This window comes from Molothrus ater, chromosome 6 (assembly GCF_012460135.2).
Source record: "Molothrus ater isolate BHLD 08-10-18 breed brown headed cowbird chromosome 6, BPBGC_Mater_1.1, whole genome shotgun sequence".
NCBI lineage: Eukaryota > Metazoa > Chordata > Aves > Passeriformes > Icteridae > Molothrus > Molothrus ater.
In genome coordinates, this window is record NC_050483.2 from 47,575,263 (window position 1) to 47,599,791 (window position 24,529).

The following is a 24,529-nucleotide window of genomic DNA, read 5'->3' on the forward strand; positions in this document are numbered from 1 at the left end:
AAGATGGAACAGAAAGGTTGCTGGTTTTGAGCATACTTCCTAAATGTATGATAAATTGAGATATTGCAGTAGTATAAGAACTGAAGAAATTTATTTTCTTGTACGTGAAGAAGTTGACAGTGTAATTAAAAAATTTGAATTTGTCAGTTGTTTACAGCTGTAAATATATATAACATATAGAAAATGCAATGCCAGGTGTGGCAGTTTGTTTAATTTTTCTTAATATTAAAGGGAATTTAGCTTGGCTACTAAAAATTCTTTGCCTTCTACTGAGAAAAGGTGTACAATTCCTACTAAAATTAATTCCTACTAGAACTAATTAGGGGATTGAGAACAATAACTGCAAAGATTAAGAGGATAAAAGAGAATTGGTATTCATTTGGTTTGAGAAAGAGAGTGCTGAGGAGAGTTGGTGTAATGGTTTTAATATCTGTAAAAGGGTGTTCCAAAGAGAACGGTGTTTAGTTTTCCTTTGTCAGGAGAAGGGATTAGAGATGAAAGTCTATTTAGCTAGGTACTAAAATACCTTTTGTATTAGTCTTCCCTTCTTCTATTGTTGTGATTTTCTTTTTAAGTATAGTGACAAGACACACAGCTTGAAAATGTAAAATTATTGTTTATCTTTCTGTTTCTAGTTACTCTCTATTCCTGACTTGATTCCTGCATTAACGGCAGCAGAACAGAGAGCAGCGACTTCTTTAAAATGGAGAACACATGAGAAGTTACTGCAAAAATATGCTTGTCTCCCTCATATCATATCAAGTGATCAGATCTATTACCGTTTTCTTCACAGGATGTTGACAATCATTTTGACAAATGTGAGCCCACCTGTCGCTTTCTCATTTGTTTTGGTTTGTTAATTCAAGTTAGACCACTGGGTATTTGCTCTGTGTAGTACTTCCTGTGTTGTATTAAATTCCTATCCTTTTCATATGGTATATCAAGCCCTGTCATTATTTCTATAAGATTTTTTGCTGAAAACTTGCCCCCATTTGAGGAACAAAATTTGGATTGACAGTTTTCCTCCTACCTAAGACTTCTTCCTTTCCTTGTGCTCATCATCAGTTTGTTTCTAGATAAATCAAAACCTTTTCCTCTGAAATATGCCTTCTTTTTCCTGATTCCATACATTCGTGTTTGTTCTTTATGAAAGAACTCTGCATTTCTAAAATAAATTTTCATTTAGAGCCACTACTCTGAAATTTTTCTGAGATAATTCATGAATAAAACTGTTGTAAAAGAAGATGATGTAAATTTTATTTCTAACACCTGCAATACAGAAGGTGCCTTGCCAAACATGGAATATTTTAAGGTGCTTATGGAATAGTTAAATCTATAAGTTGGGCAGAAGGAATAAAGAAGCAGGTGTCTCATGAATTGGCCAAACTTCCTAATTCTCCCTTACGTTATGGCATTTATTTAAAAATTCATAAAGTTGCGTAACTTTTTAGCTATTTTTCTTCTAATTCTATAAATGTTTTTAGTCATACTCCTGCAGATACATTTAACTGTGTTCCTTTTATTTCTTTCAAGAATGTCCTGCCAGTGCAGAAAGCAGCTGCTCGGACTCTGTGCGTTTATTTGCGCTACAATCGCAAACAGGAACAGAGACACGAGGTTATTCAGAAACTGATCGAACGTAAGAGATGATCTTTCCTCCATTACTGAGAAATGAAAGTTAGTTTTGGCTGAAGATCTATTTACAGTTACATTTATTCAGTGTAATTTCTTTCCATCATCGGAAGGACTACGCTTCGAAGACATTCAGTTGCTCATATTATCACCAGTAAAATGTACTGTGCATATGTGAGGAATAGAGCTGGAGCTATATAGATTTATATAAAGGGCTTGGGGAAGAGGCAATGCAGAAACTGATAATATGCCAAGACCCCTCAACCCTACTTCTTTTAGCCAAAATTACTAAGTTGTGGGTGCAGCAATATAAAAAACAGAGTTCCGCTGTAGAAGTAAAATTCTCTAGAGACTTCAGCATAATAAATCTCAGAAATTAATTTATTAATCAGTCATCTAAATTTGATGTTTTGGTGTATGCTATGTGTTTTAAAGATAGCTTAGAAGTTTTAACAGTTCTCATTAACATTCCTTGATGTTAACACAGTAATATTGATAGTTATGTAACATGGTTTGAAAGGCCTACAGGAATTATTTTAACTCTGTAGGTAGTTCACTCACTCTGTTGCTTTTTTGAGTGCTCACTGACAGAATTAATTGAATTCAGAATGTTAGTTTTTTACTAAAAGAAAGAATTGAGATAGGCTGAGAATATGTCTTTTGATGCCTGTGATTATCATCTTTTAAGTCAAAGGTCAGCCTGTGAAATGTTTTCTATCTGACATTGAAAACTTGACAGATAATATCTGCAAATTTTTATTTTCCAGAACTGGGCCAAGGAAAAAGTTACTGGAACAGACTTCGTTTTTTAGATACTTGTGAATTCATTATGGAACTGTTTTCAAAATCATTCTTCTGTAAATACTTCTTTTTACCTGTGCTTGAACTTACCCATGACCCAGTGGCAAATGTCAGGTATGTAGACTATGTAGCAGTGTACAGGAAAAAGAGCTATAAATAATATATTAGAAATACTGTTAATAGTTTTATGTTTTGCTTAAATAATGGAATTGAATGAAAACATAAAGAGCTTTCAGAATGACCAGTACTAAAGATGCAGGGGAGTGTGGGAATGGTGCTAGAAAATCCCAGAAGCAGGTCAGTAGGTAACTGATAAAGTTAGGTGTGCATATCGCTTGGAAAATCCAGAGGTCTCCTTATTTCTCTAGATTTTAAAAAGAAACCCAGACAAACCAAATATGGTTATGGACTGTATTCATGATCTATAGAGACTTTTTGAAAACAGTATGTCTGGAATCAACACATAAGCAACAATCACTTCTGAAAAATAAGACCACTTAATTATTTTGTGTCAAATGCTAGCATGCAATGCATTGAGAATTAATGATTTATGTTAAGCGTCTGCATCAAAAGGTGAATATTTGGGTTGTTTGTTTGGGTTTTTTTTTGTAGAATGAAGCTATGCTGCTTGTTGCCAAAAGTCAAATCTACTCTGAAGATTCCCACTGATAAACATTTACTTCAGCAGTTGGAATTATGTATAAGGAAACTTCTGTGTCAAGAGAAAGACAAAGATGTCTTGACTATTGTGAAAAGAGTAAGCATTTTTCTTTTTAAGCAGTGTTTAATCTTGGGTTATCACTGAAAGTTAAGATGACTAAAGTTATGCTTTCTGTGGATTTTCTCAATGTAAGAACAGGAGATTAAAAAATTCCATTCTCTATTATGTAATTTTGAACAATTAAAAGATGATAGTATGTTCTGTGAAATTTAGAAGTGTTAATTTTTTCCTTGGTTACTTATATTGCAGTTATTTTGTAGTGATTCAAATTCAGGATTTTGACTCAATGACCATTTATGAAAAAAAAAAGACTAGAGAAAGATTGAATATTGATTCTAGTAAAACTCATCAGGTTTGTGAGACAGAGATATCTTGTTAGACTAGATATTTTTCAATATACAGACAAAGCATTTGCAGGATTTTAAAATGTTACAAATGTCTTTTTAATGTGAATATTCAAAAAAGTACATCTTTAAGGAATGTCCATGCTTAGACTCAAATTTAGAAACCATGAAGTGAAATAGCTCAAGTAGATGGCTTCCTTACAGGGCCAGTCTGCAGGAGAGAGGCTGGGTGAAAACCTGTGTGGAACCTTCTGAGTTAGACACAGGTTCCTGAGTTGCTTTTTTCAGTCCTGGTTCCTATGCCTGTGCTATAGCTATTCTTGCTGTGGTGCTTCCTTGAGTGTGTTTTGATTTCCATACAGATATTCTGTGAATCTATTCATTGTGAGTCTCAGCAGGGCTCTGAGAATACTCTCTGATAAACTTTTATGCAGCTTTTAAACTGCATTTGTGCCACAAAAATAAAAGCATAGGCTTCAAATATGTAGGAAGAAAAGGCAATTCTTTACTTCATAGTGTGGCATGCTGTAGAGTAATAATAAATAATGGTTTAATTTTCTTTGTAGACGGTGTTAGAATTGGACAGAATGGAGATCTCTGTGGATGCTGTAAGTACTTACTAACTTTAATACTTATAAACTCCTCTTAGTTTCCAGTTTCATGTAGTGATTTTTTATTTTTATTGATTTTACTTTGAAGTTTCAGAAAAGATTTTACGAAAATGATTTATTGGATCAAGAAAAAGAGAGACAAGAACATCTACTTTTGGAAATGGTATATTTTATCAGTACACTGTCATTATTTTAAAATAGTTTCTAGCTCTATATTAATGAGGCAGTAATTTAAGGTAGGGGAAATGCATATTTTGGAGAGACCTGATCGGTTCATTATCTGTGTGTGGTTTCACTTTGTAATAGGGTTAAGTCCTTCAAAGTAACATGTAACATTTTTCTTTACTACCTAAATCGTGCTGTGTCAATTAGAAAGGCAAACTTGAGTTTTTTGAGAAATACCATGTATAACATGATAAACTGACCAATGGAATTGGAATTCACATACAGCTTCCCTAGGCAAGGAAATTATTCTCATAACTTCTTTTGTCCCAAGGAAGCCAAAGAATGCTCTGTGTTACAGGCTTTCCAACTAGCCAGGAAAGAGAGAAAAGCAGAAGGTGCAGTAGGCACTTCAGCACACAGCTTGTATCTTCACCACATCTCCACAAAGCCTAAATTAGACCACAGCAGTCCTCCTGTCTGCTGCCTCCCCTCCACCTCCAGCCTGAGGTGGGAGAAGCTGAGCAGCTGACACGATTCAGAAGATCCTAAAATTGTTAGCATGGTTCATCTGACTTGTAGTAAATGAACTTCTTTGTAGTGAACCAGAAGAGATTTAGGAGGGTCCCAAAAATGTCCTTGTTTCCTCCTTTGTGGTCCAATTTGCTGTCAGTGGGTATTGCAGGTCAGCATGAGCAAATATACCTGAGCCACAGATTTCCTGCCACTTCCAGTGTCCTGGGCCAGCTGGATTCTCAGACCTGCACACACACTCAACTCAAAGTCTTGAACTTGGCTCAGGCAGTCTGCAGGTAGATACAGTTAATGCTTTTATACTGAAAGGGTTTGCCTGGTGCAAAAGAGCCTCCAGTGCTACTGTGTGTTGTATGATGACATCAATTTTTACCCTGTTTCTACAGCTGCAGTTTAGAAAAGCACCTGAATTTTTATGGTTTAGGCCACCGATCTGTGCCACCCTTTTGTATCACAAAGGCCTCATTGGCACTGTCTGTGAGAGCCATGCTTTTGGGGAACCTGAGAGGCACACAGTGAATTGGGACATGTTGCAGTCCCAAACAGATGCAGAGCCATTCAACCCACTTAAATGTATCTGACTGCCAAAGATTTTAGTACTGAATATGTTAATAAGTTTCCTTCATTTTAGTAGCTGATTTTGTAGGAACTATTTTCCAGCAACCCTGACCCTGAATTAATTACCTCTTTCTTTTCTTGACTGGGTAGTAATTAGAATGGCATGAAAAATATAGATTAGAGCAATTATGGTTCACTTAACTTTCATTGTGAAAATGGTATAGAAAATTAGATAATATTGTGTAATTTTTTGAAGCTGGTGTGATTTCTACTCATCAAATGGAATATATTTTTAGGCTGGGTAGTATTACAGAAGGGCAAATAAATTCCATGAACCTGAACAATTTTACATAGTCGATTTTGTCATAAAGATTTATCAACTGTAGATTTTAGTTCTTTATAAAGTTTGAATATATGTGACACAGCTTAAAATTTAAGAAAAACATTTTCATTGAATTGTATGAAATAAAAGTGTTGCCTGTTCTGTTTTCAGGGTGTCTGTGTTACAGAACATTTTTACATTGCCAGCTGCCAATGTCTGTATCTTTTTGAATATAAAAAATGCCAAAAGCTGGGCATAATTTTAATTATAAGTTCTAGATGTGAACTTCAACTCTGAGCTTTCTTCAGATTGTGGTTTTAAAATGAGATATGTACCCTGATTTCTTTCTGTATTACTTAATTGGTTCTCTGGATATTCATCAGGGATTGTAGAGCAGGAGAGTAGAAATGAACTGTTACTTGGAAACACGTTTATTTACTTTTACCTGAGTAATATCTAAGAAAATTATTCATTCTTGTAGGAACAATTAGAAAAAGAGAAGCAGAAAAATGAAGGAAGATCTACAAATATTAATGATAAAATGTTTGAAAAGAAACGTAAGTTTGTTTATGTACATGTTTATGCATGCTTTAGTCTTCTACAAAGGTAGTAGAGAAAGGAGCAGGAAAGAGACACTTTATACAATAAACAGAGATTTAGAAATTGGATATAAAAATTGTTTCTATGTATTAATGAAGTTGTTTACGAAAAATGGCCTCATATTATGTATAATATATAATAACCCATGTATTTTATTTTGGCTTTATTAATAAAATACATTACAGTTTTAGTTCTCTGTTATTTTTCATTTTGGGTTATAGTGTAAGTACTTGTCTGTGGTATTTCTGAAGTGCTAGTAGCACTGGATTAGATAGTATTACTCTTTGCTCCAGGACTGATATGTTATGTCCTCTCTCATATAAAAATTTAAGTTTTAAGAGGGAAGGGATTTTACCAGACTTTTTTTTTTGTAGGTAGAGACAGTAAAACATCATCAGTGTTGGCAAAAAGTATCAATCTCTCTATTTCTGGAAGCTCTTCTGGTACATCAGCAGGTAAGAAGAGTTCAAAGACTCACTGAAACACTTTGATTTCACATCATCAGATTAAACCCCAGCAAAGCTGCTGCTGACATCTGTGGACCCAAGTAGTTATACCTACTGCACAGAGGAAAAGATACTTCTCCTAGAACTGAATGTATTTCTCTGGTTTTTAGTTTTGTTTCATTCTGTAATATATAAATAGTGACTTAAGGATTATTTTTTAAATTAAAGTATTTAAATCATCTCGTTCCTTCATTTATCATAGATTGACAGAAAAATATATTTAAAAGTGTTCTTAATTATTGAGGAAATGCAATATTCATATTAAAAAATGTTCTTTATAATTTTAGGCAAAGAAGAAAAAAAATCCAAGCTGGTTCGAAGCCAATCTTTCAGTACTCAAGTACTGCATCCAAAATACAGCAACATAGACAAGTGCCCTAAGTATCTTTATAATCTTCATTGCCTTACCTCATAGGCAAATGTTTGCTAATGGACAGCTCTTATGAAATTAGTGCTCATGATCTCTGAAAGCAGTGATGTGCTCATTGAATTGTGACTTATATTTTCAGCTTTCTGTTTAATTGATTAACTGAAGGAAGAAACATCTAAGGCATGCTGAAGCCTAGAAATGGTTATGAATTCCTTTTAAGTTAATAAATGTCACCTTTTATCATATATTAAAAGTAATTTTCAATATGAATTGCTAAATCTAATTTTATACATTTCTTAAATACATTTCAGCACAACTTTCTCATTTAATTTCTTCATATAAACTCAGAAATAACCTCCAATACTATTAAACTGCAGGATGATGTAATTGAGAGGAACACTTTTGGAAATAACCAATTTGGTTTTGTTTTGTTTGGTTTTTTAAAGTAAAAGTTCTGCTACAGGATATACATCTTCAGTACCAGGGATGGGAAAGAGTTGTATGTTATCCTTTAGTGGTAAGTAGGTCACTATAATGTGTTTTACTTCAGTTTTTTTGCTTGGTTATTGAACATATGGGCCCAATTAGGCAGGCATACTCTAAGGTGTCATTCTCCTAAAGAAAACAGAATAATAGAAATCCAATAGATTTGGGCATTTAAGTGCTAGTCTAGTAAGTATTTTTCAGATTCTTTTTTTTTTTTTCCTACACATTTGTTTTAATTGACATTTAAAAACAGTAGAAGTAAACTGAGTTTGTCATGTCCTGGTTGGAATTTCAGGTATCATAAAAAGGTTGAGTCTGGAGTTTTTCTCCACCTATTTTACATGAGGAGAATGCATATTATGTAAAAATTCTACTGAATTAAGAGAGAGAAACTACTGTTTGCAGGTTCTGTCCACTAAATTTTAAAGAGTTTGGATGCTTAAAGATAAGATTGAGATGAATGGCTTCCTAGAGAAACCTTTCTTTCAATTCACTACCATTAGCCACTAGGCAGTTAAATTACATTAAAGAGCTAAATTTTAAGCAGCTAAAGTTTGGCCTAAGAAATCACACTCTTTACATACATTAAATATATTAATATTTTCTTTGAAAATGTGTATTCCAGTTATTTAGTGGGGCTGTTTAATAAAAATACTTGAAGAAATATTAAGTAGAAACCATTCCATTAAAATTTCGGATTAGTGCCATAGGAAATAAGCCACTATTGTCACAGGAAAAACAGCTCATTCTGTTTACTTTCTGTGCAGTGTTTTCAACCAAAGTTCTTTGTCTAAGCTGCCCCTCTGTGTTTCAGATGACTCCTTCAGGACTCATGCTGCTGGCAATAGTGGGAATGCTGCCTTCCATTCCAGCTCTTCTCGCAACTTATTCAACTCAGCTGACCACAAGAGCAATGGGAATAAGGAGAGTCAGACCCTCAGAAAGATGAGCATGTAAGTTGTTGAGAAGATGTTAATCTGAGCCTAGGGGTAATGCTTTCAAAGGGAACTCAAAAGAGCCATGTAAAAAAAATTAGACCTGTATTTATTATACTTCACACAGATTTTGAGATACTAAAATAGCAGGGTAGAAATGTGGTGTATGCAATTGTAACTGTTTCTAAGATGGCATTACCTTCTAATTAGTCTTTCACATTGTTTCTCCTGCACATATTTGCATTCAGCTGGTATATAATTGAGAGGGTGGAATGGGAAAAAGTGAAGGTTAGTGCCTTTGATATGTAATAACTACAGTCACAGTGATTTAGCTGCCTGTAGTTGGAGAAATTGAAGTATTTTTAGACTACTTCATTTCTAATTTTCCTTCTTTTTGTGGACTTATATATGTTTTATCGTTATGTAACAATTCCATCATGAATCTTGAGCCTTACAATGAACTGGTACTGGTATTTGTTATTAATGCTGACTTCTTTGCCTTACCATTTACAAAAAACCAAAAAATCAATGCTAGGCATCTCCCTCAGGCTGCTTTCCTTTAAACATCAGCCAGTGCTGTTCAGCATTTTGCAAGAACAAAATCAAAGATGTATTTTATTCTCCTGTGCTAAAACTGTAAATCATAGAAAATCACTGTGACACACACTCACCCAGATCCCTGTAGACTCTAGCAGCAAATTCCCTGCAGATTCCTTTTACACTATAACTAAATTACTGTCATTGGACTAGCTGTAATTTTGTGGGCTCAAACTGAGACTTTTCTTTGCTAGCAGAGATTTGCATTCTTAGTCAAGGCAGAATGGAGAACGGGAAGGAGCCTGCTACAGCAAGAAAGGGAGTCTGGGAAAGCAGACTTCAATGTACAATGTACAATGAAATTACAACTGGAAGCTAAGATAGGAAAGAGAAAACATACTGGTTTGCTAGGTAGAGAGAGGAAACAATAGTGATGGTCTGTTTTGGTGAATTAAATATCTGGATGAATATATTTTTCCACTTCTGTATTTTCAGTTCCCTTAAAAAAAAACCAAAATATCTTCCCACCTTAGTCAGGATTTTAAGTTAATAAAATTACTAAATTGCAAAATAAAGCACTAAAAACTTTAACAAACAAAAAGAGAAATTCTCAGGACAATATTCGTTTAGCTCCTTGTGTACTTGATTTTTTTTCTGCTGGAATTCTACCATCTTCACTGTACAAGATAAATTGTTTTCTGGAATGAACTCAAGCTTGCATAGTGACCTGTAGTTTTTAAAACTGCTTTTATTTTGTAGAGAAGGTTGGAAGCTAAGTTGTGAATGCAGATGGCCTCTGTTGAGTAAGTGGCTTCACAGGAGTAGTACTTAAAGGTGCCAAATCACTTTGCCCTCTGTCCTTGTCTTTGCCAGTGTCTAATGGCTTCTCTTAATACTACCCACAGCACTTCAGGCTTTTTATAGGTGATCATTAGGGGGTCACTTATTTCAAAGTGCACCATTTCTAAGTCAGCAGTTAGATTAGTAGACATGCTGACATTTTCAGCTATCTCTAAAGTAAATGGGGCATTTATCTTGAGAATAAAATGTAGTGGAGTGCTACATAGTTTAAAAAATCAGGTGTGCTCAAAACCTCATTTTCTTTCACCCTAATCACTGTATGCCTCTTTTCCTTGCTTTAAAACTATTAGTTCAAATTAGTTCAAATGTTGTAAATATTTTTAGCAATCTGTTGAAATTCCAATTACTTGCTGTCCCACAAGGATTTGGGGAAAAATGAATTAATTAATATTCATGAAGCAATGAGGTGCAAAGATTAGTTAGACATATTTTTTATCACATAAAACATTCCCAAATTTCAAAGGTTTTCCATCTTTCATTTAAAATAAAACTGATATCTTTTGTTTAAATACAGAGGGATAGGAAAAGGCTCACACAGAGCAGTTTGCACTTTTGTCTTCAGGCAGGACAGTGGAATGTAAGAAACACAGCTTCAAGTCTCTGTGTACCATTCCCAAACAAATACCCTAAGAGCAGAGTATTTGAAAGTAGGTATCTGATCAAACACAGCGATCTGGGTGCTTTGTCAGGTTCAGAAAGTCCCTGAACTGCATAGGGTCAGAAGCTAAGAGGATGTATCAGGGGAAGAAAAACATTTTTGGGAAAAGAAGAGGAAGCTTAGGATGTTCTACATTTAGTTCTGAATAAGAGTTTTAGTATTCTGTGTTCTTTTAGGAAAAGACATCTCTCAATTTGGTCTGATGTCTGCCGTGCTGTAGATTCAACTTCTTGTTTGTAAACTGACCCAATACTTAACTGTTTTCATAAGAAAATGAAGCAGCTCTATGAGGAGATATTAAGAGATACAGATACAGGAATGTCTGGTGGTAAATGCATTCAATCACAGACATGTTTAGCTATACTTTTTTATCTTTTACTCAGGAAATCAGGCCTGGTGCTAAATATTTGCACACTTAAATTAAAAATAAACAACAACAAACCAGAAAAAAGTCAGTTTCAAGGAAGCATTATTTTCTAAGTTTAATGATGGAAAAAATTGATATCCAAATATATAAGCAGCTGACAGAAATCACTCTGTGAGAAGAATTTGACAATTGTACAGTGAGAAGTACAATTGAATTGATGCTCAACAATGAGCACCACCTTTGGTGGACTGAATAAGGCAGAAAACTCACTAAGGTGAGAAAATAATATTTGGGTGTTTTTTTAGACTGTATCATTGTGCAGATTCATGTATGTGCTGGTTAAAATTTGCACTGACCATCTTAATTCTGGCAAGACCTAACTTTTAGTTTCCTGGCTCTGCAACTTGAGTAGAGTAACTTCTAATATGTTTCTGTTTCTAAGTAAATATATGGGTAGTAACACAATAATTAAATTATAAGCAGATAAAATTATTGATTCTTAGTTTGAAGTGGTATATGTTTGGATAAAATATTGTTTAATTGCTTAAGCCTAATATTTCCCATAAAATTGCTCTGCAGATTATTGGTAAGTGTTCGCTTTTGACAATATAGTGCAGTTTGCAGGGATGAAGAATTTCTGATTTCATATATGAGAGTGCTCCAGGAATCTTTCAAAACTCAGAGTTACTTTGGTGGAGACCTGCAGTATTTTCTTATCACACTCATGCATTCAAACATTCAGTCTGAACTTATTCATAAGTATGTGCCAATTAAAGTTTTATCTCTTTTTGAAAATAACACAGCTGCAAAAAAAATAGTAAATAATGATCCAGTACTCACAAGCAGGTGACAAGGAAGTATTGTTTAAGTGTAGGTGTCAGTTGCTAGGTCTTAGGTGATACTTAGGCCATAGAAAATGCCAGAATTATGCTAAAGCAGCACCCATATAACTTAATGAGGGACTCACAAAAGAGAAGGCTACCTGCTTTGAGTACCTGATGGATAGGAAAGAATCAGAAAAAGCACTGGTTGAGTACTTTGTCCCACAAGAAATCTTGCTTAGTATGCAGAGCAGAAAAGTTTTTCTGACTTCCTGTTGAAGAGTTGCCAGTTAGATCATGAATCATCCTAGCGCAGACATTGATATAAATCATGAACACTGTGTTCTATCAAGCAGTCTGATCTTCTATCATTAGGCCATGTAGCTTTATTATGTTCTTTTGAATGTTTTCAGCTTTATGAGATTGTTAGATATAAGATATTTTGCTTGAGTTTATATTGCTGTAATATGACTGCAAATGTTCAACATGCAATTGTTTAAAACTATTTAGAAACTTTATAGATTTGTCAATGAATACATCCACTTCATAGATAGCATTTAAGTATTTTGCATCTTGCCTAGAGACATACAAATATTGGTTGATTTTATTTCACTTTTAATCAAAACTTTCTTCAAGGATGTGTGGTACAGGTTTTCCATCTTGTAAAAAGAGGGAGTAGATTTATTGTTGTGTAAAAATTAATTTTCCAATTTATTATTAGTAAATTAATTTTTATGCAACAATAAATCTAAATAAATATCAGTATTTTATAAGATTCCACAACTGACCTATAAGACATCTAGTTTGGTGCATGTACCAGTTAAATGTTTAAGATAAGTATTTTAAAGTAATGTCTTTCATCCAGTGCTATAATTGCTTAGAAAGTGAAGCACAAGATGAAATAGTTTTGCCACTGATCTACTACATTTGGAGGTGGTTGCTTACGGATGTTATTCATGTTTTGATCATCACATTTAAGATGCTGGAAGTTCCAAGTTCCAGTGGGACTGGCATGTGTTTTGTGTCCCATTTCTATGATGAAACTAGTAGGTATCCTGACACTGATATATTATCATATAATATATTCCATTTTTAAATATTCAGCAGTTTTAAAGCAGTGAAACAGAACAATATATTGTGCTATTTGTAAATGATAGTGTAAAATATTGATGAAAATTAGTTTTTCCAAGAGTTCTAAAAGTTACACCCATCTTGGAAATATTTCTGTCTGATACAAATTGTTTTTAATTGACATCTACTACTCTTTGAAACTGAAAACCAGTATATCTAAAGATTAAAAAAATTAAGCCATGAAAAGTCCAGAAATTACCTAAATGACCTTGTGGTCAACAGAACAGCTAGAAATCACAGTGCAATGTGCCAGACTTTTGGCACTTTTTGGAGCCATGAAGAGACTGTTTGTGCCACCTTAATCATCTCACTCAGATGGATCTCTACAAGAACTTCTGTAGACACCTGAATGGAGAACTTCACCCTTCTTGAGAAGAATGCCCTCAGAATATATCCATTTGGCTTTTTCACTGGGTGCAATAGAACAGCTCATAACTTTTAAAGTACAGCAGCTAAGAGCTATATTAAAATGTTCTACACAATAACAGTTTAATATGTTATGCAATTTAATGATATAGTAACAACATATTATGTGTGTTTCTTCTTTTGTATGAAGAAAAAACAGAAAATCAAACTCCTAAATCACCTGAAAGAAAAATGAGGGAACCAGGGACTGGAGGAAGCAACGTTCTGGTGGGATAAGGTGGGAGCAGCAGATGGGACTCTCTGATGCCCGAACTGAATAAAACGCATCCTGCAATGTTAAAAATTTAAAATAAATCTTTTACATACAATTCCAAGCTGTAAAATATGTTCTGATAAACAATGTAATGGTTGCAGAATTTTAACATCATAGTGAAATGATTTGAACTATAACTTCAGCTATGTGCTCTTAACTGCTGCAGCTAAGGAGATTTTGTTTTCTTCAGTTAGGCCTTTATAGTTTGAAGTCTTGGATTTAGAATGCACATACCCATTATTTAATTGGCTTCTTTACAATCTTAGCAACCCTAAGCTCCCATATTTTAAGGAAGAAATAGAAGGAATTGTTATGAATATGAAAAAGGAATCCCACATTTTCAAGAATCTGCAAACCTAATTTAAGACCAAAGTCCAGAACCATTATTAAAAAAACCTAGACTTTTGAAGCATTGTGCTGTGAATTTGGAATTAATGTTTTTACAAGTACTAAGTTCATAAAAATCCTGTGTAAGTTTCAAAGCAATCTAAAAGCAAATGTCTCCAGATGATGTAAAAAAAAGTTGTATTTCATAAGTTTTGTTGTATAAATACTTGTTTTAATTTTAGTATTTCAAATTGTATTTTCAATTTAATAATTTATAATAATGAATCTAGTTTTTAATCAGCTGCTGTTGCAAGCTGTCATGGTTCAGTGATGTCATCTGCATTTGTTTGTATTAATGCTAATGTTTCTATCAAAATTAATGTGGAAAAACATGCAATCATATTTTGAAAAGTTCTATTTATGCCAATACTTGAGAGAGATTATGAAGCTATTGTCAGCTTCTCTTTCAAAATGGAGGCAGCATAAATATATTGATATCAGAAATATATGGTTTTTAAAATTTATTGGTGTATGATAAAGATGATCTGGTCTGTGTATGCAAATGTGAGTGTGGTTACTTTTTATAATGTAAAAACATGAATGGTGATTTACTCAAAATAAAATCTAGGACAATGCTGTACATGCATGTTCTTGAAAGAAAAATCTCAGGGCATCTTTTATAATTAAAATGAATAAAAGCACTTACCCATGGAGGGTATTTATTTAAAATACTAATAATGCTGGGTGTGTGCTGTCTTGTGTGAAGTACAAAATGTTTCTTTGGATTAAGCACTGTCTAAATGCTAAAGCTTCCTACACCTCAGTTAGATTTAGCAGTATTCTCTGTCTTAAGTCACAGGCATTATTTGGGTTCTCTGGAAATACTTAATTTTTCAGTTTGCTCTGCAGCCTGGCATAGGATCTTGTACATCATGGATTTCTTTAAAAGCTTCTTTGAGTTTTATGATGTTTAACATTCAGTATTGATAGAGGTGTACCGATGACCTGGGCTGGCTCCTCCTGGGTTCTGCATTGATGCGAGCAGATACCTCCAGTTCCCCAGGCACAGCTGACTCAGGTGCCAGCTACAGCTGCTCCCCCGTGGGCCACAGGAGACTGCCCAGGCTGTTCTCAGTCTGACCTTTGGCAGGACCAAACTCAGATCATCAGTAGCCAGCTGTAGAACAGGACTCAAAACTGTGTTTGCTCTTTTGACGCCTTGCAGAGCAATGCAGAACAACCAGTAAGTTCAGAAAATTGAAATTCTTTCTCCCCTTAATAAGCAGGTAATGACTTCTGTAAACAGTGTGTCTTTTGTTCCTTCTTGGCTGTCACTGTCTGTCATTTTAAACTGATTAATTTATTTAATGCTGATAACGTGCTCTACTCAATTACCTAAAATTCCTTCAATGTAATCTTGAAATGCTGTGTTTAGACATTTTTGGACTGGTCATTTTCCTTGTGCAGTACCTCTGGTGTCTTGTGCATACTTTCATCACTCCTTTGCACTACAGGCCTCCATCCAAGCAGTCTTTTTAGGGGTCACTTACTTCTGGGTTCGTTCCGTTAAACAGCACCACTGCATTTGAACCCTTCAAAGCTCTGTTTATACCTGCTGGTCAGCTGTAGCTCTGGAACAAGAGCTGAAGGTCAACTGTGCAGTGCCATTTGTTGGTTTTCGTATAGACCAGTGGCAGGAAGGAGTGATTCTCTTTCTGGATATGTTTGTAATGCAGTCTGGAGCTAGGTTAGATGCACCTTCATAGTCTAGTCAGATAGCAGAGCCTGCCTCCTCAGTCCTTTGGTGAGTGGGGTACATCAGTGTCTGGGCTCTTGTGAGCAGACACCAAATAGTGACTGGGGTGATTTTTTGAGATTTACCAGCTTTATCCTATAATGTATCTTTTGTATCTTCTCTAGCAGAGTTATCTTGTGTTAATTGATAGACACCTGTGAAGTTCCTTGCCAAATGATTTTGAACAGTCTTCTGCTCCTTTTTGGGCAGATATTTTGTGAAGGTTGTATGAGCAAGCAGAATAATGCTGACATCTGTAAGTTACGTAAACCTAGAAGTGGCTTTTTGCATTGTTTTGTACTTTATAGATAGAACTCAGCTAATTAAAATCTATTAAATGTTAAGATCTTGTCATTCTGTTGGATGCACTGCTCTACTTGAATAAAGGAAATTGTTGTTAGATCATGGAAATATTTTTCTGAAAATATTTCTGAAATATTTTTCTGAAACATAATGGCAACACCTTTGGCTTTTAGGCTCAACTCTGTGAATAGATTTATTACACTTTAATGGAGGTATGTTTTTTCCTACCAAAGTCTGCCTATTTCAGTTATAGAGTCCTGTTACAAAGTTCACCCTGGTGTCTAGATGATATTACAGGTAGAAATTCTGGGGTTAGCTAGAATTGTGCTATGGGCTAGCTTTGTGCTATGAAATAGTACAGGCCAGATTTTCCAAAATCAGAATAACTAAGTTATTCTTCAGAACTAATTTTTTTAAATTCAAAGAATGTTTTCAAGGCACATCATGTACTCTGAGAAAATGAGGTGATTTGGTAGTCTGCATAAATGCTTTGAAAGAGGTCACAAGGTAGACTTCGTGATAGACTTATTTTCTACAGTAATAAAATAAAGATCTCTAGACAAAGTTTGTAAATTCTCTTTTAGGACTTGATACTGCTTCTGTTTTTATAACTGGCAAAATTCTGCTAACATTGACATCACTGGGCTCTTCGTCTCTTTGTAACAGAAGATAACATTGAGGAATCTGCAGTGTTTGGGAATGAGCTTCCTGAATATTTTGGTATTTGAATGGGGCTTTTTATTCAGATTTATCACTAAAATACTGATTTAAAAAATTTCACTTCTGTGGTTGTTGAGTTTTCTTTTACCAAAGGTAGATTTTACAAGTCACATTTTTATTGCTTTGAGCCTTAAAGAAGTTAGCTTGTTGTGTGGCATTAATAAAATACTGCTAGGATGACCTAGTGCTAGCTAGGAGAGACAGAACAGGTTTTCACATATCATATTTTAGTGTCTTTTTATTATAAAATAAATTATTAAAAATAAAGCCTCTTACATACCAAAGAATAGTAGCTATTACCTTTATTCACATTTCTGTTGGATCAACCACCCTGCCAATGAACAGTAATGTTTTAAAAGTTTCTTCAAAAATCATGAACAGGAATGGCCGGTCCACTTTGATGACCCGAGGCAATGTGAATGCAATTATTTCTGAGCCACTTGCTGCTGCAGCCTCAGTTCCTTCTTCATCCACTTCAATAACTGCATTTTGGATAACCTGAAGTGCAAGGCAGAAATAAGTATGTGACAGAAGTAAATACTAACCTGAAGAGTATTTTTCCAGCTGCAGGCATTCAGTTGAAGTAGGCTTCTGTTGAGGATTAAAATGAGCAGTTCAGTGCAATCTACCTCTGTCAGACTGGTAGAGGAGTCAGCACAGCCACTATGCCCACAATGCTCACAGTGTGGATGCCAGTTCAGGAGTCATTGCACTTTTCCACATTTCTGAGCACAGACCTTACTTAGAAATCGGGGGTTTTGCGTGAAATAGCCATTGCATTTTTGTTGTGTAGAGTGCTCCTCTTTGACACCTAACTGTGCAAAGGAGTTTCTCAGTTGTAGGAAATGTGTTTTCACCAGTCACAAACACTGACTGGCTGGATATGTCATTCACAGCTCATTTTGTGAGAGCTTAGGGAATTGCACCAATATTTGTTTTTTCCCCTGCATATTTCTAATTTGTACATTTGGTAGCACAGACTAAATATGTAGAGCAATGAGGTACAGTCCTGGATTGGTTTGAATATTTTCCACTCCCACTGAAATTGCAGCCTGGCAGAATCTGATTTTTCATTTTTTCATATTTTCCATTTTGTTCTTTCAGCCTGCTTATACCTATGAGTGCTTCTGCTATGTTAGTGTCTGTACTGGTGAACTGCCTGGTCATTTAGTGGATTTACAGCTCCTAAACTCCTAATTCTAGGAATTACTTATGTGAAAACAGTTGAAGGACTTCACCAGTGTTGAGGTTTCTGCTACATATTTTTAAATAATACTTCTGTCTGTCACAATTCCCAGGGACAGGATGCTCCTCTGGCACTCTGTAGCTGATGCACATATTGCTTCTAATATCAGTTAGCAGTTCCTGTTAAAGTGTGATTTTTTGATAACACAATAGTTAACGGCTGAAAATCAGCATGAAAGTTACATGATCAAGAGGAAGGGAGAAAAGTGCTGCAGATTGCCTTTATATTTCCCAATGGTGAAATAGTTCATACTAGACTGAAAATCTCTGCAATTTTATCCATTAAATATTTATTCTTAGGATATTAGATCTTCCCAAGAAGGTTTTTTTTTTCAAGCCACTGCAATTTTGAAAACCTTTAGATGAAGCATGAGAGTTTTTGAAACTTGTATAGAAGTGTTTATTATCCCACCCTGTTAATTGGCTGAGCACAAAGGCTTCTATAAGGATATGGTGTAGGGAGACTTGTAAGAGCAGCACCTGAAGGATTCTTTCTCATAGAGTACAAATACCCAAAGGGAGGGTGCAAAGAAGGTAGAGTCAGGCTCATCAGTGGTGCCCAGTGACAGGACCAGAGGCAGTGGGCACCAAGTGAAACACAGGAAGTTTGAACAGAGGAGGTTCCCTCTCAACACTGGGAAATGCTTTTTCATGCGAGGCTGACTGAGCACTGGCACACTGTGAGTTCTTCCTCTTTGGAGATATTCAAAATCTGTCTGGACATGGACCTCAGCAACTTGCTCAAGATGACCTTGCTTGAGCAGAGGAGTTGGACCAGGTGACCTCCAGAGGTCCCTTCCAACCTTAAACATTCTGTGATTCTGGGAAGTCTCTCCTGGAGTTGTGGTCCTGGATCGTCTCTGCCATACAACCCTCCACAACCACAAGCAGTTGCATGCTACAATTTCCTTACATAAGTTTATAAAGCTACATTTTTAAATCCTGTGCCAGAGTAATTTTAGTTGGATCTTCTTTATAAATTCATCTTGTTTCAGAAATTTTTTTAACTTTAATGTATGAATTTGTATCTAGAATTCATTGCTTTTCATCTTGTTCCACACACTCCATTCTTGTGGGCACAAGTATCTCTGTGTGTTTTGTCTTTCATCTCCTTTCTTTGACCATTCATTTTAATTTTCTATTACCAGCAAATTGTCCTTTTTATAGACTAGCTGTTTGTTTTTCATAAGATATCTCTGGTCACATAGACCTGTTCCCTCTTGATATTGACGTGATTGACAAGTCCTTTGTCTTCCATTCTCTTCTGCTTCTCGTTCTGCCTCTGTTTTCCATCAGTCTTTTGAATTTCATCTGTGCTCTCCCTTAAACAGTGGTACAAAGTATCTCTTCCTGCTCCTCTTTTTCCATGGGGCTGTGCTCCTGCCTTCTTGGCCATTCACTGCCCTTGCCTTTACCTGTTTAAAGGTTCTTTGAAAGTTTCAGCATTCAAGGTGGAACATCAATATGGGTTGGAGTGCAACTATATCGTGCCAATCCTTTCCTGTGAGATTGTGTTTTTTCTCTTCCATGGTATATAGAGGGAAAAACAGGAGTGCTTTGACTTCTCTTTCTCACTGTTACCTTTTTGAGATTTTATTATTTAATCTTTCTATGGTTCTTTATTTTTTGAGAAGTATAACGTATAACTGTCTCTGGAATGTGTACGAGGAGTTCTTTCCTTGAATTTCCTTACTTGCCCTGGGTTTTACCATTTGATTCTCATTTACATTGTCTTTCTTGTTCACAGTTTTTGTGAAATTGTGCTCATTCTCTGCCAACCATATTCCTCTTGAGGCAGAGCTTTTCTCCTGTGATGGGTTAGCTCTGGGAGGTGTTGAGCACCTATGAGATGTCACTGCTTCTTTCCCTTACATAACTCATATTTGAAGTGGGATCCATCCTGATTAAGATGTGTAGATTGCACATACCTGGCTGATGAGGTACTTTGCTATCAGTGTCCCTATAAATTTATATGACCATCTTGGCTGGGCTAATAATAATAATAATAATAATAATAATAATAATAATAATAATAATAATAATAATAATATGCTATTATAATCCAAACAACAAATAATTTTAGTGGGCTTACCTGTGAAACTGCTACATATTCATGATCTGTCAGATGACTAAGATCTGCTGAACGTGTAAAAAGCTTTTTAATTCCAAGACTTTGAAGCAGTTTCTTAATTTTGTATTTTTGCTCTAGTTTAAACTTTGGAAATGAAATATCCACTTTTCTGTTAAAAAAAAATAACGCAAACAGTCACTTGACTGCTGAAATGCACACTACTCAGGAATTAAGCTTTACACAGAAAAAGAAGGGACAAAAACTGGACAGTCTCTGCTGGCATTTAGGTTGCAGAAAATAATTTCTAACCTGTTGGCTGCCAGTGATGCTACAAATCATTTCCTTCTCTGTATAAATACTTCCACCAGCAGTCACAGTGCCCTGATACCAGGGCAACACACTAATTTATTGACTGGTGAAAAGAATTTTCACTTCAAGAACTATGTTTCACAGGAATCATTTGGGTTTACATTTTTATATTCAAATTTATCAATTCCTCTGGGTTTCCCCTAGTAAGAAATGTTTAATAAATGTCTAGATTTATAGTGGTTTTTGCTTGGCAGTACTAAATTTAAGGAGAGAGGAGACCTAAGGAAGAATATGGAAAGACTCATGCCTTCTCTCACAGAGAGAGACATTTTTAACTGAGATGAGCTGAAGTTTTGTTGCCTCTAAGTCACAACTTTCACATGCCACTTGGGCTGTGGAAAGGCCATTAAAGGACCTCTACTCTGTACATAGCTCTTGCCATGCTACCATGGGAAAAGGCTTAGGAAGACCAGCTAATCTTTACTGGGCTTTGTTGCTTTTCTGCAGTGGACATCAAAGACATTAGGGCCCCATGGGTGTCAAAGCAATACCTGGTTTTCATGTTCCCAAGCCAGGATTCCACAAGCTCTGCAGTCAAATGGTCTTCAATTGAAATGTAGTCACCCTCTTTTTCTGGGATAACAACCAGCATGTGGGCATTCCCTTTGTAAGGTATCTTTATCACAGTGCATCTTAAGTTCTCATCAAAAGTGGAATTAATTTTATCTGACTTGAACATCATGGGTACCTGTACGCTTCTGTATTTGTTTATGTGGAAAGTCTCAATTTCTGTGAACTTGGAATTAAAGGGATAGACCCACTTGCCTGAGGAAAGAAAGAAAGAAATTAAATCATTATGTGTGTTTAGATTTGTTCTGAAAAATGTTCTAAAAACTTAAAAAACCTATAGGATATTTTTTGCATCTAGTTGAAGTGGCTGTCAGTTGTGTCTGGGATAAGTGGATGACAATTTCAGTATATTTTATGTTTATTGTATATAAATTTTTTTTTACAGAAAAAACCCCAGAGTAATCCACAAAATAAACTGCTTCATTGCGCAGAAAGAAGGGAAATATTTTTCTAAGGTTGGTTAGTTGCCACTCAAGTTCAGAATTTATGTTATCTTTATTTTATCAATGCCTGGTGAGCATCTGACCTTTTGTAACATGTAACTTTCTCTGAAATTGTCTACCAGCTGTTCAGTATCAGTTGACCTTTTGTAACATGTAACCTTCTCTGAAATTGTCTACCAGCTGTTCAGTATCCTGTATTTAATTTAATTATCCAATATTTTGGATGGGGATTCACTGACTTCTCCATGGAATGGTTTCTGACCATCCCTGGTATTTCTTTCCCTCCCCCTGTAAGGTGATATAATGGGATTCTTGGGTTCCTCTGGGGCAGATGATTCTTGATGGAAATAGAGAAATTATTTTTGTTTCAATGATTTTGTGTACTATGTTAAATCAGTGCATGATTTTATGCCCAGTATTCAGCATTTAAAACTATTATGATTAAGACTTTTTCATTTTAATGGGTGAATTAAAATAAAACATTGTTTCCTGTCATAAAGAGGGATAATTTGGAGATGGACTGAGATAGTTTGATACAGGGCTTTTTGTTCTCTTTGAGACTCTATTTTATGGAAGATAGCATAGAAGAATTGTGGTTTCCTATAATGAAAAATAATTTCCTATTATATGAGCTTAATAGAAAAAAGTAATCTTAGATAAAGACATAGAGAAAACATGACATCTAAATTAATTTAAACTCCTCCTAATGTAGCTGACGTTAGAGTCTTGATTATCCTAATAAATAATTATTCTGCATAGTAAAACCAGCAATTACCTTTAAAGAAAATGTAGTCCACAAGCACCAGTTTATTATGGCGGTCCAGCTCTTCAAAAAGTCTTGGGATTTTTCCTTTTGTCATTTTGTTAATTTTTTGATTGATGAAAAGTTTTGCCTGTGTTAAGTTTTCAAAGTCTACTTTCAGAAATTCCATATCAAAGTACTGCTTAGATAAATTCAGGAAAGACTCCTTGAGTTTGAAGTCCTTTTGAATAAAAGAAAGTACACCTTGCATGAGGAGAAATTCTTCATTCATTGTGATGTTACCTGTCAGTTGTTTAAACAAAGCTGGTAAATGTTGGCGATCCACTCTGTCCTTCACATCATGGAGGTTTAGACCTTTTACAATTTGTCTCTGTGTTTCTCCTTTGGTTGCCATCATATAGACACTCATGAGAGCTGACACAGAAAATGGAGAGATAATTACATTGTTATCATGTGTCATTGCAATTTTTCTGTAGAGGTTAAATCCAAAATTTGTGGTCTTTTCAGTGAAGTTGTGAAGAGTGAAGTCTTCAAGACCTTGGTCTTCAAAACCTTGGTGTTCAAAAGACTTAGAGATATTTTTGTGATGATACCACTCTTTGGAAATACTGATGTTATTTCTTTCCAAGAAATTACTCTCTTTTTCCTCCGTTGGAAATTTAGGTTTGATATCAGCCTGGATGAATTCAAAACATATTTCACTTAAGAGAAGTATGTAGATTCCTGCTTTCATGTTGACATCCAATAATGAACTATTTAGAGTTGGTTTTTTTCCTAGAAAAAAGAAAGGCAACAAAATGACTTTTTAGTTTGTTCTTCCATTCACAATGCAAAAGGTTAAAGATGTAGTGGTCTTTCTGCACCTTCAGGGTATATACTCCAAACCTGTCTAACAAAATGTTCAGAGAAGACCAGGCAGATCTTACAGGACACCTAAGGCAAACCTTAGCATCAAACATTGTGTAAATTTGCAAATGAAATGCACTTTGCATATAGTGCAAATATGATTATCATCCATCTTTCCATAAAGCAATATATGAATTCTCTCCCATACAGCAGTGTTGAATTGCACTTCATGGAAAAATTTTGAATGGCTACAATCTTTGGAGATGCATTTTCCAATTATAAATTAAATGGGATGTTCAAGACCACCAAACCTGCACAGATTCCTTTTGTATAGCAGTGGGCAAAGGGATAAATGAGATTAAAAGATGGATTATATGGCCCATCATTAAAGTAGTAAGTGATTCAACAGTCTAGAATCACGTGGCAATTGTTAACTACTCCTTTTAAGCTCAGGATCTGTAACAGCAAATTACGGTCACTGTATAATTTGTGATTTGGCATATGGGAAAGCTGGTTTTACCCGGTTTATTCAGAGTTCAGCTGAATTTCACAGTTGGCTGATTCAGGCTGTGGGAGTTAGTCCTGAAAAGGTATGTTGCTGTGAGTACTGAGACATTTGGGTGCCAAGTCACGAGGTGCTTTTGGCAGTCAGGTGGTGTGCTATTTTCTTTGGAGATAATAGGTCACGTTCTGTACTTGCTGCAGCACAGATGGGCTGTTATGACTTAATCGGGAGGCAGCGAATTCGATGAATGTTATGCCTGCTCTCGAGTGCATGGCAGACAGAGAACAGAGCAAAATATGCAGTAAATATGTTGTGAATATTTTAAAATTTATTTTTCTTTCCTATTAACCCTTGATTTATTTTTAATGAGATTCCCAGTGTCTGGATTTTCAGGACTGGAGTAGGGAAGGGGATGACTTGTCTTCAGCTCCTGCCTTGGTGGTCAAGTGGGTCAAGTGGTGCCTGCAACATCTGGAATGCTGGGATACTCACTGTCCCCTGGCAGGCTGAAGCAGTGCAGTTCAGAGCTAGTGCAGTAACTGCTGAGCATTCCTTCTGCTTGTGTAGTGACCCACTTCTGTGGGAAGTAGCACAGGCACAGGGGTCCTGTTCCTGCCGCAGTGCTGCATCTGCCCTGGCAGCAAAGAAGGAGGTTCTTTCCTCTGAGAATCATCCCTACTTTGAAGAAGCATCCTTGGACACTGCAGAGTCAGCTCTAGCAAAGAGGCAGGGACTGGAAAATTTTGCTTTTGATCATATTCAATCACTGCAGCAGCAATTTGTCCCTCTAAATGCAGTTAGCATCAGGCCTAACTGCTCACCAAGCATTGCAGAGCACAAGCCTTTCCTCATCTTTTCTAGGCAGGGTGCAATTCCTGCACACAGTGTTGCATCTGGCAGACATCACTGTTGCTTCTCTCTGGGAGGTCTGGGACA

The 24,529-nt window shown here is 35.6% G+C and overlaps 2 protein-coding genes across 3 annotated transcripts in view; one reads left to right on the forward strand and one right to left on the reverse strand.

The window, feature by feature from the left end:
* Positions 1-14,701, forward strand: part of PPP4R4 (protein phosphatase 4 regulatory subunit 4) — a 58,316-nt gene extending 43,615 nt beyond the window's left edge. For both annotated transcript variants that reach the window (XM_036383887.2, XM_036383888.2), the window contains 11 exons: positions 636-818; positions 1,534-1,639; positions 2,400-2,547; positions 3,046-3,190; positions 4,065-4,106; positions 6,167-6,242; positions 6,660-6,740; positions 7,079-7,172; positions 7,608-7,678; positions 8,462-8,600; positions 13,514-14,701. In XM_036383887.2, coding sequence (XP_036239780.1) covers positions 636-818; positions 1,534-1,639; positions 2,400-2,547; positions 3,046-3,190; positions 4,065-4,106; positions 6,167-6,242; positions 6,660-6,740; positions 7,079-7,172; positions 7,608-7,678; positions 8,462-8,600; positions 13,514-13,538 — 1,110 coding nt within the window. In that variant the 3' untranslated portion in view covers positions 13,539-14,701. The remainder of the gene's footprint in view (positions 1-635; positions 819-1,533; positions 1,640-2,399; positions 2,548-3,045; positions 3,191-4,064; positions 4,107-6,166; positions 6,243-6,659; positions 6,741-7,078; positions 7,173-7,607; positions 7,679-8,461; positions 8,601-13,513) is intronic.
* A 2,386-nt stretch (positions 14,702-17,087) lies between these two features.
* Positions 17,088-22,987, reverse strand: SERPINA10 (serpin family A member 10). Its single transcript, XM_036383890.1, has 4 exons — positions 22,255-22,987; positions 20,958-21,231; positions 20,119-20,266; positions 17,088-17,279 (listed from the first exon to the last, which is right to left on the reverse strand). The coding sequence occupies exons 1-4, from the start codon at positions 22,973-22,975 to the stop codon at positions 17,088-17,090; spliced, it is 1,335 nt and encodes a 444-aa protein (XP_036239783.1). The 5' UTR covers positions 22,976-22,987.
* Positions 22,988-24,529: the final 1,542 nt, after the last annotated feature.